Here is a 13,480-nt window from a genome sequence, read left to right as displayed (position 1 = left end):
TGAGAATTCATTACAGTAGGATGGTTCTTTTTCGTTTGCCTTGTTTATATGGTCCGACACTACCTTAAATGTGAGTTCAGTTCAAAGAATCAATGTACTGTGTTTAAAAAAATATATATATTGATGTTTGTATGTGCAAGTATGAAATTTGTGGGACATTGTTTGGGGGAAAAAAAAAAAAAAATGTACACAAATTTTATGGTGTGTGTTTTGCTTTGTAAATGACAAATTGATTCTTCTTGGTGATTTCAGTATTTGAATCTGAATATATTTGTGATGCTGACAAAAAAAAAAGTCACTCTTTTGTCAGAGTTCAGTCATGAGAAAAAAAAAATTTGAGTTATGAACATACACTTGGAGTAAATGCTAAAAATGTTAATTTCTAGAGATGTTACGCTGAAGCTTTCCTGCTTGAATCTGATTCGAGCAAATGAAACCGAGGCGTGTTGAACCGGCATTTCAACAACTGCTTCGGAGTTCAGACGTGCTGAAAATCATGTGACAGTTGCAAACAAGGCCTTGAACGTCACAAGACTTGGCAGTGACTTCAAACTGTTTTGCAAGAAAGATTGTTTGGCAAATCTGCCTGCAATAATTAAACCCCCATTTACATGATGCGAAAGAGAAAAGGTTATCACCTGGCTTAATTCCCCCCCCCCCCCCCCCCCCAATTTTAGGATTCTCGAAACACATACTAACACCCCTGTTCACAAGCACTGTTCCTGCACAGCACATTCTCTAGAGGCCAAGATGTATTTTTTCCAAATTTATTTTATTCTCTTCCGTGTAAATATTAGCCTACTCCAAAAATTGTTTGTAACAGACTTGAAAGGTTAACTTGCATAAATCACACATTGTAAAAGGACAACACAGTTGAAGATCTTAAACTGAATTTATGAAATGCTGAGGCTCATACATGACAGCAAGGAATTAAAATTTCTAAACGGTGATTCTAAAAATTCCATGTGCACAGGTTTGACCAGCAGATGGAGCTCGTGCAATTTGTCACATGGCTCAAAGTAGTTTGTTTTGGAAGGCTTCAGTTTCCCCGAATATAAACGTTTTCAGCATTTGGCTTACATTATACTAAAAATTCTTGTAATTATGAAATTGACATTAAAAGCACCTGAAATCACAAGTACTAATAGTGGGGAGGGAAGCAATCAATACCCAAAATTTTAGAGATTTAAAATCCTTGACAAAATAACAACTCAGTAGCTTTAAAGGCCAAATTTTACTTTATTATAAATCATTCTTAAAAACAACCTTAACTGCCCCACGCATGTGGCGGTCACATGACTGGAAAGCAAGCGTGGAGCGCTATGCCGCACTGGTTCAGTCTGTTGCGAGCCATCTTGATGTAACCTTGGTCGCCGAATTTCACACCCCAGCTGCCAAACAGGAGAGGAAAAATTAGAATTTAACCATTTTTAAAAAATGTATAAAAATTACAGACCTGTTCTTGATTAGCCAGTAGTCTCTTCCTTTTTCTGTGCCGTAGCCAACAGCCAGCACGCCGTGGTTCACATGTTGGCTGCACCCAATGTCCTCGTACACTCCTAGCAAGCAAAAAAAAAATAAATTCAAAGTGCAAGGGTCAGGAGACACGTTTGACTCACCGTGGCGGTAGAAGCGGAAATTGGAGCGAGACGCGTCAATTGCCACCGAGATGGGGCCCACATTGGCGAGGGCCACCTTCAGGGCCTCTTCGTCCCCCTTGGCCACGAACGAATAACCCGAGCAGTTGGCCGCCCGCTCCTGAGGCTTGTACAAGCACTCGCCGCGCTGTCAAAAACAAAAAGTTCCCTTAAGCAACAACCTCTAAGGCAGAAAAGGCTTCAGTAGATTACGGAGAAATTGACAAATATGAAACTGCGTCGCCCTCACCTTGGCCGTGTAGGGGTAGGCCCAGTCCGGGTCGATGCCGCCGTTCTTGTTGACGTAGCGGAAGGCGTTGCTCATGAAGCCGCCGTGGCAGCCGTGGTTGCCGAAGCCCAGCGAGCAGTCCACCAGGTTCTGCGGACTCAGCGACGTCAGCGTGCCCGTTCTCTTCTTCAGCTGGCCCTCCAGAGCCCCCACGGCGCTGAAGGCCCAGCAGGAGCCGCAAGAACCCTGCCCACAAAGTTGAGTACCTGCTGAACTTAAAATGTGGAGCAGGTTCGATAGCTCTGGATGGGGCAGACGCCTCACCTGCGTTTTGACTTCGGTCACCAGGCCGCGCTTCCTCCAGTCAAGCGACGGCGGCGGCGTGCTTTGCTCCCAGTTGAAATTGAGTTGGATCCTCTCCAGGTCGGACGGCACCACGGTACCCGTTAGCATGACGCTGACCTCCTCCTTGGTCTGTAAACAAAGATGATTAAGTTGAACATCCTGCACAGGTGGCAAATCCAGGTCCAGAAAGTTAAAACCCTGCCACAGTTTGGCATTAGCCCAAGGTGCCAGCTGGTAACTGAGCACCCGGGGAGCTAGCTAGCTAGTAACTGAGCATTCAGGGGTCTAGCTATGGAATTCGCTAGCTAGCACCTGGAGATAATGCCAAACTGTGGCAAGGTTTATACTTTCTGGACTTTGATTTGCACCGCACAGGAATAATGAAGTAAATGTGAACTGCAAATGAGACTCTCCTTTCCCACATGCACGGGGGCCTAACAGGAAGTAAACCAAGCACTGAGGCTCTATGCCCTTTTTAAAATATATTTTTTTGAGACCAAAACTAAAAAACTACGCCACAAAAAATGTCCATTTACTGTTCGAGCCATTTATGGCTGGAACTTTGTTTTTTTTCCTTCTTAAACGCTCCTAATAAAAATATTTGAAGTGTGAATGTTACCAGGTCTCCCAGGTGGTTCATGGCCAGCTCGTAGGTATGCAGGCCCAAGGTGACTTCCAGGTTGTGGACGTTAATCATCATCAAGTTCTCCTCCCAGATCTGCCTGCGACCTGACTCTTCCAGCTTGTCGCGCACAAACAACAACAACCACTCATGAAGTCACAACAGGCGTCGGCCGTTCAAAGTTAAGTGGTCCTAAATCTGACAGGAAACTTCCGACCTGATGCGAGTAAACTTTATTGTGTGCCTTCTTCCACATCTCCCAGTGTCCATTCAGAGCCGGGCTGATGTCGGCCCCCGCAAAAGCCAAAAGGATGGCGAAGAGCAGGCGCCACGTCATGGATGCAGCTACACAGTAAGAAAAACAGAAATGAAGTGAATGTCATTATGAAACAAATATGTTGCAGTTTAAACCAACCTGGTGAGGAAACGATAAGCAGGCATGCACAGTGTACGCAAGCGTCTCTTTTTATCCAATTAGCCGCATGTTGCACACCTGCAGATGATTACACAGACTTGATTGGCTCTTCTTGATTGGCTGACCATGTGCAGTGCAGTTAAAATGAGACTAAATTGTATTTTTTGTTGCTTTTAATATTGACAAATATTAAATTATTAAATATTTATTTTATACCTTTGATTAAAGGTATTCAATGTTTAAAATTATTTTAAAATATTATAAATGTATATAAATATACATATATTTAATAAGAACGCTTAAACTGCGATGTCCGTCGAGCGGTTTCGTGCAGTTTCACTGCATGGGCACTGGGTGGCAGCAGATTGTCTAAAATGAGATTGAGCCGCCTGGACAGAAAAAAAGATGTTGCGCAATGACTTTTTTTTTGGGGGGGGGGTTCAAAAGAAAGGACTTGCCAGAAATCTATGAATTTATATTTGTAAGTGCTGAATCTGCTAGTTTTTATTTAAAGTGTTTTCAATAAAATAAACTGTCGATTACGCCTGTAAATAAAGTTATACCTACTATATCATGTAAATAAACACAAATACTATTCCATAAGCCGATAAATAATAAAACATTAAGCACCTATATAAAAATAAATAAACAGTAAATAGTATAGCATATCAAGCCAAAAAAATACATTAAATAATAAATACAAGATGAATACAATGTATTCCATTCATCATTCAATCAAATGAAATAAATGAAATGCAATACATGAAGCTGAAAAAAAGCAGAGTAAAGTTTTATGCATCAACAATACTTTTTTTTTTTTAATTGAAAATAAAAGCACTCTAAAATCACAAGGATAAATAATAACACAACTTGGAATGATGAACTACTTGGGTGAGTTTTACCCTATTTTCGAGGTTGTTTTGTTTTGGACCAAAACGACCCGGTTTTTTTTGCAAGAAAATTTTTTGACCCAACTGTTGGTCATTCATGGTCAGTCAATCACAGTAAAATTGTAGTAGAAACTGTAAATCATCCAAACATAGTATTCAAATGAGTAAGAAGTCAAAAAGGTGTACATGATGTTTGTTTGTTTTTTTGTTTTTTTAAACAATTTTTGTTTTGAAGTGTGGTGGGGGGTGCGTTTGTTATGATGATGAATAAAAGGCACAACCCAGCAAAGTGCTACCTTTACTATCACCTGGGAAAAAACAGCTTCCAAAGCAAATAAAGGTGCTTTAGGAGGTCCCGGGGGGTTGGGGGGGGGACTTGCTGCCACGGCCCTCGGCCCCTTCCCAGCCTCGCTGGCTCCCTCTGCAACAAAGGAGCAGACGGTGATTGGGCCCCGGCTCTTTTGTCTGCCTCGGCATGGGGCCACGGTTAAAACCCTTGCAGTCACCCGGGGGTTCCCGCCGGGGACCCTCGACAACTCCAATGGAAAATCTATATTGGAGAGGAGAAGTGCAAATGAAAAAAAAAAAAAAAGGTGAGAAAATGTAGTTGCACAAGTGTACACACCCTGTTAGAATTGGGGATGCAGCTGCGTTTTTATGATGAAACCAATCACATTCAAACTCAATCAAAGATGGGAGATTGTTGTCAACAGCCACTACTTGCCCGAAATTCCTGCAGCTCTTTCAAAGTGGCTGTCGACAGACTTTGTGAGCAGTTTCCTTGTCGTCTTTTTAAAAAAATCAATGTTAGAGGAATGTCCAGCTTTTGGCCAATCTTGTGCCATGTTTTCTTCACTTGATGAGGATTGTCTTCATTGTATTCTATGGCATATTTAATGCCTTTGAAATTTCTTTTTGAAAAATGTGATCCTTCACTGGTGACTTTTGCTCCAAGATGTGACTACAAAAATGTCAGGAAACGCCTACTAGAACATCCAGAAACACTTCAATCGCCTCCCATTCAAAAGGAGTTTAAACGTGATTGGTTAATGAACACAGCGCCAGTTGTAAGAGGGTGTGCACACTTGTGCAACCACATGATGCCAGTTGTTTATTTGTACTTGTTTTCTTGACTGCCCAGAGTGTGAGTGGCTGCTTGAAAGGAAAAAGGAAGCGGTGTGAGGAGCCAGTCCGAGATGAAGGGCCAGCAGAAGAAAAGGGGCAATTACTTCTCCTTTCTTATGGAAATGCTAATGAAGTGAGGACGCGGGGTCCCTCGGGTAGGGTGTGTGGGGGGGGACAATAGAGGGCCGCGGGCAGGTTGAGCGTCACCGTGTAAACTGCTTCCTGTTAGAGGAGGCCATTTAAGGCTCGAAGTTTTACTGACTAACAAGCCATCTCCAGGCCTCCACTACAAAGAGGCGTCCCTCCATCAAAGCCGTGTGCGGCTGCTGGCGCGTCTGCGCAGAACGCCACGTCGTCCTCTTCCCGGGACGGACGGACGGATGGAGGGCACGGTGGCCGGATCGCCACAACAAAAACAGTTTAACATAAAAAAAAAATAATATGGGAGTCAGAATGTCAACAAAAGCAACGTCAAAACACTTCCATTTTATTAATAGTGTCATTTCTATAATCTATACCTGCGATTCTCAAACTTTTTACACTAAATAGAACATTAAAAAAAAATACGTACTAATACTCACCAAGTAACCGTCATCACCAATAACAGGAGTGTATTGAACTTAAAAGTTAAATATATAACTCAATGATAATTAGGCCGTGATCAATACTGGTCAATATAAAATTATACAATTTAAAAATGAGTAGTAATTTATATTAACTTCAGTTCATTGGATGCTAAATTTGCTAAGGTCACAGAATTTTTCTGGCAAAATAATAATATAAATAATAATAATAATAATGCATAGAATTAATAAATAAATATATAATTAATAATATATAAATAAATAATGATAAAATATTGTCACAATTATTCAGCTTTTATTTATCTATTTATTTATTTATTTATTTATTTATTTGGGGGAGAAAAATCAAAATTTCAATTCCGCCCAAAAAATATAAAATTAATATTACGGCTAGTCAAAAATTATAACTAGCTCTAAAGGCAATATTACATTTTTGCTAAAGTTACATTTACTACACTGACTGTCGAATTGGCTAAAATAATACTATTAATAATAATAATAATAATAATAATAATGGATAATTAGTTCATCATAATCATCATAGTACCCTTACGTAACTGATTGGCTGGGAGAAGTCATAAGGTTTCAATTTGGGAAGACAAATATGATTCCGTTGAAAGGGTTTGTTTTATGCTACTCGCTTGATGCACACCTTCTAATTGCATGGACTTGAACAGAAGGGGGCAATACATGGGGATGGTGGGCCTGTTGGGGGGCAAGGGGGGGTCTTGGATGCATCTATTGTCTTTTAATGAGAGCCTTTGATGTGCCCCCACTGTTTGCTGTTTGTACACCTGGGACCCTGTGCCTGCATTCACATTGGCTGGGGGGGGGCAGGGGATCGCTCGCCATATTCCAGGTAACACTTTTCAATCAGCTGGCGTGGGAAGGCAGTAAAAGCGGGCCGGCCCCCTTTGTTTACCTCCTGGACTTTACGGTGTGCCGTGCAGGCCGCCCCTCCCTCGCTCAGCCACAAACATCCCAAATCCTCCTTGCTACGGCCCTGGCAGACGCGACTGCCTCCGCCATCAGTTGCACTTCATCATGCAAAATTTGGTGGACGTGTCTTTGCTGTTAGGAGGAGCATGCACGGAAAAAGCCTCACGAGACACGACATGTACAAAAAATAAATAAATAAAAAAAGAAACCAGTAATTTTCCGACCGCTGGGGTGCCAGAAAAATACTGTGAAATAACTTTTTTTTTTTTCACCCATAATTAATTCATTTTTAACTGTAATTTTAACAAAATTGTATGTAATATAACAGTATATGAAAAAAACAAACAAACAATGTGATTAATCTTTCAAAGCATGGCCAATAACTGTTGAAAAATTGGATGTTGGGTTTAAAATTGCAGCAGTTTATTGTTGGGGAAATTCATTTACAGATTATAGCATTTTTTTCCATCTCCAAACCGCTTTACATTTCGACGATACTTGATAGTGCTTTGCGTATTATTTACCCGCTCAAGTGTTCCCATTTCCCTATATCTCATTAGATGTCCTTTCAAAATAAATGTTAGTACAATGAATTAATATTATTACAGTAAATGTCCTTGGTTCGGGGACATTACAGAAATTGTATTTATTTTCACTTAAAAATTCACAAAAAGTTTTTACTGTTAATTTCTCAGTAAATATATATATATATATATATATATATATATATATATATATATATATATATATATATATATATTTTTAGGGTTTTAAAGGGATTCTTGACTCATTGAACAATTTTCAGCAGTGTAAAGTTAATATTTTGTCTAGAATGAATATGGTAAGTTTATTATTTTTCATATACAATTAATAACGTTAAGAAGTAATTTTTCTACTTGCTGTCAACTGATGATATCACCTGTGCTGAGGAAGTAGGTAACGGCCAATCATGACTCACCTGTTTTGTGGGTTTGGTCAGCAAACTGAGCCATGATTGGTCATTACCTTTCAGTCGACAGCAAGTAGAAAAATTACTTTTTAAATGTATTAATTGTACATGAAAAATAATGACATGACCACATTAATTATAGACAACTTTTACTGCTGAAATTTTTACATTTTATTCCATTAAATAACTGACAAATATTTATGATACATTTGTGAACATGTTTTAACAATTAATATATGTATTTTTAATCATGTTTTTGGTAAAAGAACAGAAATGTGTGTTTTTCATGATATTTAATATTTGACATGTAAAATTGGAGTTTATTTTTGTAAATTAAATTATATATTTAAAATAAAAACTAAGATAAAAAGTAAAATTCTGTTATATTACAGTTTTGTTTTGTTTTTTACAGGGAGTCGCCCATTTTGGTTTTGAAGCCAATCAGGTAAGAAAACATCTGAGTATTTTGAGGAATTTCAGAAAGTTTGACCGAGCAACACTAAATTGGGTGAAATTTCTTATCATGAGAGAAGAGGACGTATTTAAAAAAAAAAAAAGTGTCATGGACCAATACATTCATTGAAACAGGAAGTCAGCCATTTTTTTGTTTGTTTGAAGCCGCTATTCATTTGATTCTTTTTATGGCTTCTCAGTGAGTCAAAATCAAATGTGAAGACTGTAGGGGAGCGGAAAGTGTTCCGGGTTCCCGGTTCCAACTCATTGTCCGAAGGCGTGTTGAGGCAGCGGCGTGTTGCGTGAACATCTCATTTTAATTGTGCATTTGCAGAGGCGAGGAAATGCTGCTGGAGGTGACGGCTCTCAAGTCACACGTCCTGTGAGTAAATAACGTCGGCCGGCAGCGCCTTCGTCATGCTATCCTTTAACACTTACTGTTTGTCAGTGCAAAGTGGCCTTTTGATCCCCCCCCCCCCCCCCCCCCCCCAACTTCCCCCCCCCCCTCGTCCAATCCAACCACACTCCCACTTGTGAGATGATATGAAAGTCTATACTCGTGATTAATATCTGCTAATATTTGCCCATGTCATCTTTGGACCCTTGCGTCATGCGGGCCCCCGAAGTGTGATCTCACCGTGCGTGGCTGCAGATGTGTGTGTTTGTGTGTGCACACACAGATGGGGGGGGGGGGTTTAACTGTGTTTTCTCACACACTGGTGTCTGCTGACTTCAGCTGCTCATATTTACATCAGGCAACAGCAACAGGGGGAAATAATGGAGGTCAAAACACACCTATAAAAGTGGCATGAAAAATATACATATACTTACATAATGATATTACTTTGTTAATGCAGCGGTTTAAGTACCAACTAAAAAAAATCTTCAACTCTCCAGTTGCGACCTTAATTACATATATATATATATATATATATATATATATATATATATACATATAATTTTTTTTTTAAATAAAAATAGTTATAGTTTAACTTATTAGTTTCTTTGGTAAGCCAAAAATTGTGACCCAGTTTTAGTTATAAAAATTATTAATTTAAATAATAATAATAACAATAATAATAATAATAATAATAATAATAAGGTTATCCTATTTAAAATAGTACTTATTGATTTTTGTACTTTGGGCTAATTTGACCTGTGACATAACAAGAAAGTGTTAATACAAATTAAAATTGTTGTCAATACTTTGACATTAGACTTTTTTTTTTTTTCTCAGCAGTGTCAAAAAAAAAAAAAAAAAAAAGCAGAGGGCAGCGTTCATTAGCATGCCAAAGGTCCCGAGGGTCCCACCACGGGGACCTTGAGATGTGGGCCGGCGCTGGTTGGCGGGAGGCTAATTACTGGCCCCACTAATTCTTTTTATCCCTTTCAAAGAGGTCGAGTGATAAGAAGAGTTGAGTTTAGATTTCCTGAACTTGAAGTGGAAACGCAAAAGCGACAGACGAAAAGCTTGGGGGGCTCAATCCGCATGAGTGTTGTTGAGGAAGTGACCACAAAGTGTTTCCTTTTTGGCTCCTTTACTATCACAGTAAACAATGATATCAGATATTAGATCTTATAGATAGATATTATTGAGAAAAAAATTGCAAAATATTGTGTATTTTATTTGTATTTGAAATATTTTCAAATGTTTTCAATTTGAAATATAATTTATATTATTATATTCGTTTCCACCATCAATTTAATGCACTAATAAAACTACTCATAAAATAAACAACAAAATTAACTTAATTTTTTACATTTTAAATTTTTTTTCTTTTTTAAAATAGCACTTTCTGCCCGCATTTTGTTGTTGTTATTGTCTAAAAAAACGAAAAAATATTTTGCTAACATTTTGATTGGGTGTAATAAATGTTAAAAAAAAAAATACAAATAACAAAATAAAACATTTGGGTAAAATATGTGTTGTATTTAACTTAGATTTAAATTTTAATAACCGACATTTTATTCATTTTGTCCAAAATGTTGCAAAATCCCATTTTGCTAACATCCTCCTGTTGTTAAAAGTGAAATCGTAAACATTTTGCTAACATTTTGATTGGATTTAATACTTAATAAAACACGACATTTTGCTCACATTTTCTTGTATTTAATGCAATAAAAATAATAGAAAACTGCTAATGTTGGTATTTGTATTTACATTTTTAATTAAATGTAAAATACACAATTTTAATATTTTTTTTGTTGTATTTAAGACACAACTAGAACTCTTTTCATTTTACAAAAAAGTAGTATTAATATGACTATATATAGTAGCTTGGGCAGGATTTTCACAATAACTCAACTTTGTAATGATGATGACAATAATTATGAGGTTTCAGAAATTAAACACTAAATTTTAAAATGGGGTGTTTCAGTTAAAAAAATAAAAAATAAAATAGCTACGGCCCTGGAAGCAACATATTAACAAAAGACAAAACGACGTCAACACGCTGACAAACAAACCAAATAATGTCCGCTAAATAATTTGGATGTTATCAAATGGTCCTAAAAACGAGCTTGTTTTGCGCGGCGAGCGTCTTTTGTGCCCGCCGAGTGTTTTTGTACCTGTTGTCCGTCTTGAGGGTCCTGACTCATCCTGCTGATTTATTTAGGCCGGCCAGCGGAGTCCTCTGGAAAATATGCATGCTTATGAGTGTCTCTTTGTCAAGCACCAGACCTCTGCAATATTTCGCACCCAGGTGACGCTGCGCTGCGCTGCTTGCCCGAAGAGCCACCACGCCATCGCGTTAACCCTTGCAGTGCCGCACACTAACTACATCCGTGAAGGGAAAACCTCCAGGTAGTATTTCACTTCAACCAAATGCTTTTTGGGGGAGGACAATCATAGCTGCAATCAAATATGTGTGACGGGAAAACATCCAGGTTATATTTTTACGTAAACATGTTGTCTAATATTATGTGAGTGGGAAAGGAAAACGTAATCTTAATATCTTTTGGGATAACAATGTGTGAAATACGTGTGAAAGTAAAACATCCAACTGGCATTTTATGCAAAGTGCCTGACTTCCCCCCCCCCCCCCCCTTCTTTTTGCCGCCGAAGTCGTGTGTCTCTGAAGAGAATACGTGATGTAGCGTTTCACGTAACTTGAATAACTTTTGGGAATAACAATCCTACGTGTATGTGTGAAAGGTTATAGCCTCCGGCTAGCATTTAAAAACAGGCTTTTTTTGGGGGGGGTTCCTAATGTTTTATATGTGTGAAGGGCAAACCTGATGTACCATTTCACATAACCTTTCTTTTGATGCAATAATCCTGCCTCGATGTGTGAAAGGAAAACCTCCAACTAGCATTTTATGCAAAGTGCCTGACTTTTTTTTTCTTCTTTTTGCTGCTGAAGTCGTGTGTCTCTGAAGAGAATACGTGATGTAGCGTTTCACGTAACTTGAATAACTTTTGGGAATAACAATCCTATTTGTATGTGCGAAAGGTTAACCTCCGGCGAACAAACTTCTTTTTGGGGGGTGGGGGGGCTTCCTAATGTTTTGTGCGCGCGAAGGGCAAATCTGATGTACCATTTCACGTAACCTTTCTTTTGGAATAATAGCATTACACATAGCCTGCATATGTTTTGAGGGTAACAATCTTACCTCTATATGTGAAATGAATTTAGCATTTGACACAAAATGTCTAACTTTTTTGACAGGGTGGGGACCCTAATATTTTGTGTGTGAGAACGGAAAACCTGTTGGAGCACTACACATAGCCTGCATATCTATTTTCACTAATCGTGCCTCTGTGTGAAAGGATTGCCTCCATGTCGCATTTCATATAAACTTTTTTTGGGGGAGGGGGGACCATAATGCTATGTTTGTGGGAAGAGAAAACTTGTAGTGTAGTACTACACGTAACCTGCATATGTTTTGGGGGTAACAATCATATCTCTATGTGTAAATGGCAGCATTTCACATGAATTACAAACAGGGGAAAATGTGTTGTGTATATGTGGAGGGGAAATCTGATATAGCGCTCCACGTAACCTGTAATTTATTTTTATTTTTTTTAAGAATTCAGATTCAGACACATAACTTTGCCATATTTTTTTATGTGGTACTTGTAAAACGTTGGACTATTGCGCTTAAGAATGCAAAACATTATCATAACCTGTACGGGGCTCTCAGGTCAGAATTTGGAGCTGGTCCCAGCGTCATCGGCCAGGACGTTGTTTTGTTGCCATGGCAACATGTGACTCAACCTTGACGTATATGACTTGCTTCCGGAAAGTTTGTATGTGGGTGTTCCTATATGATACTTTAACACGTCCTTCCTGTGAAGCCACCAAAATAAAAATAAGCAGTCACAGTGGAGGATTTTAAGGGGCTTTGGGGGGGGGCTAAAAAAAAAAAAAAAAAAAAAAAAAAAGAGGATACGGGATGCAAAGGTGTGAGAGGTCCCCTTTACATTTACGGCCTCCGTAGAAGTGGAGGAAGTGGCGCAGTAAAGCGGCAGTCGCGCTACACAGCCCCCTCAACTCAATTCCAAGTACATGAGAGCGGAGGCAGGAAGACCGCCGTTGAAACGCTACATTATTAGCTAAGCATCATCACAGAATGGGGAAATAAACAGTGGCACTTTGACTGATCAATTCATTTGGAATCAAGTGAAATGCCAGAAACCGTCGGACGCTTTTGCTGACTTTTTTTCAAGCTAGCACTTTATTTAGAAACATGAAACAAATGAAGAGAGTCTAAATAAGTGAAGTTGTTAAAGAATTCTGTTGGACGTGTGCCTTGAAGGGGCGTGGCTTACTGAGCGCCATTTATTTATAGCAAGGGTTGTCGAAATGAATGTAGTGTTGTTTTGGGGGGCGCTTTCCACATTGGAATATAACTTCTTTTTTTTTTTTTCTTTTTTTATGTATTTTTACATACATGCATGTTGCCACATCATTACTTTATTTAAGTGCATACTGTGGGTATTTCGTCAGCCTGTTGTTTCATTTACAACACACATGCACACTCAATAAACAGTCAAAAATATTTCATATAAAAATTAGACAGGCCTTTTGAGAAGTATTTTCTTACTTATAATTATTCTAAGATATTAGATTCACTTTTGACTTGAAATTGCAAACTTTTCAATGATATTTTAATTTATTGAGATGCATCAGTATATGATAAACACTACAGCCTATTTATATATGCTAAAAAAAATCTAATTTTAATATTTTTTCTTTTACATGTTTTATTTCTTTGTAAAACAAATACACAAAAGATTCCAATATATACATATTTTTAAATTTAATTAAACTTAAATTATGTATTTAGTTT

At 38.3% G+C, this 13,480-nt stretch overlaps 1 protein-coding gene across 1 annotated transcript; it reads right to left on the bottom strand.

Moving 5' to 3' along the window:
- Positions 1–1,219: 1,219 nt before the first annotated feature.
- On the bottom strand, positions 1,220–3,385 carry LOC144007089 (cathepsin S-like). Its single transcript, XM_077506377.1, has 8 exons — positions 3,249–3,385; positions 3,051–3,178; positions 2,831–2,953; positions 2,191–2,340; positions 1,888–2,112; positions 1,620–1,785; positions 1,457–1,559; positions 1,220–1,391 (listed from the first exon to the last, which is right to left on the bottom strand). The coding sequence occupies exons 2-8, from the start codon at positions 3,168–3,170 to the stop codon at positions 1,292–1,294; spliced, it is 987 nt and encodes a 328-aa protein (XP_077362503.1). The 5' UTR covers positions 3,171–3,178; positions 3,249–3,385; the 3' UTR covers positions 1,220–1,291.
- Positions 3,386–13,480: the final 10,095 nt, after the last annotated feature.

Source organism: Festucalex cinctus, chromosome 19, assembly GCF_051991245.1.
Source record: "Festucalex cinctus isolate MCC-2025b chromosome 19, RoL_Fcin_1.0, whole genome shotgun sequence".
In the NCBI taxonomy this organism is placed as follows: Eukaryota; Metazoa; Chordata; class Actinopteri; order Syngnathiformes; family Syngnathidae; genus Festucalex; species Festucalex cinctus.
This window is presented reverse-complemented; position numbering and strand designations above follow the sequence as displayed.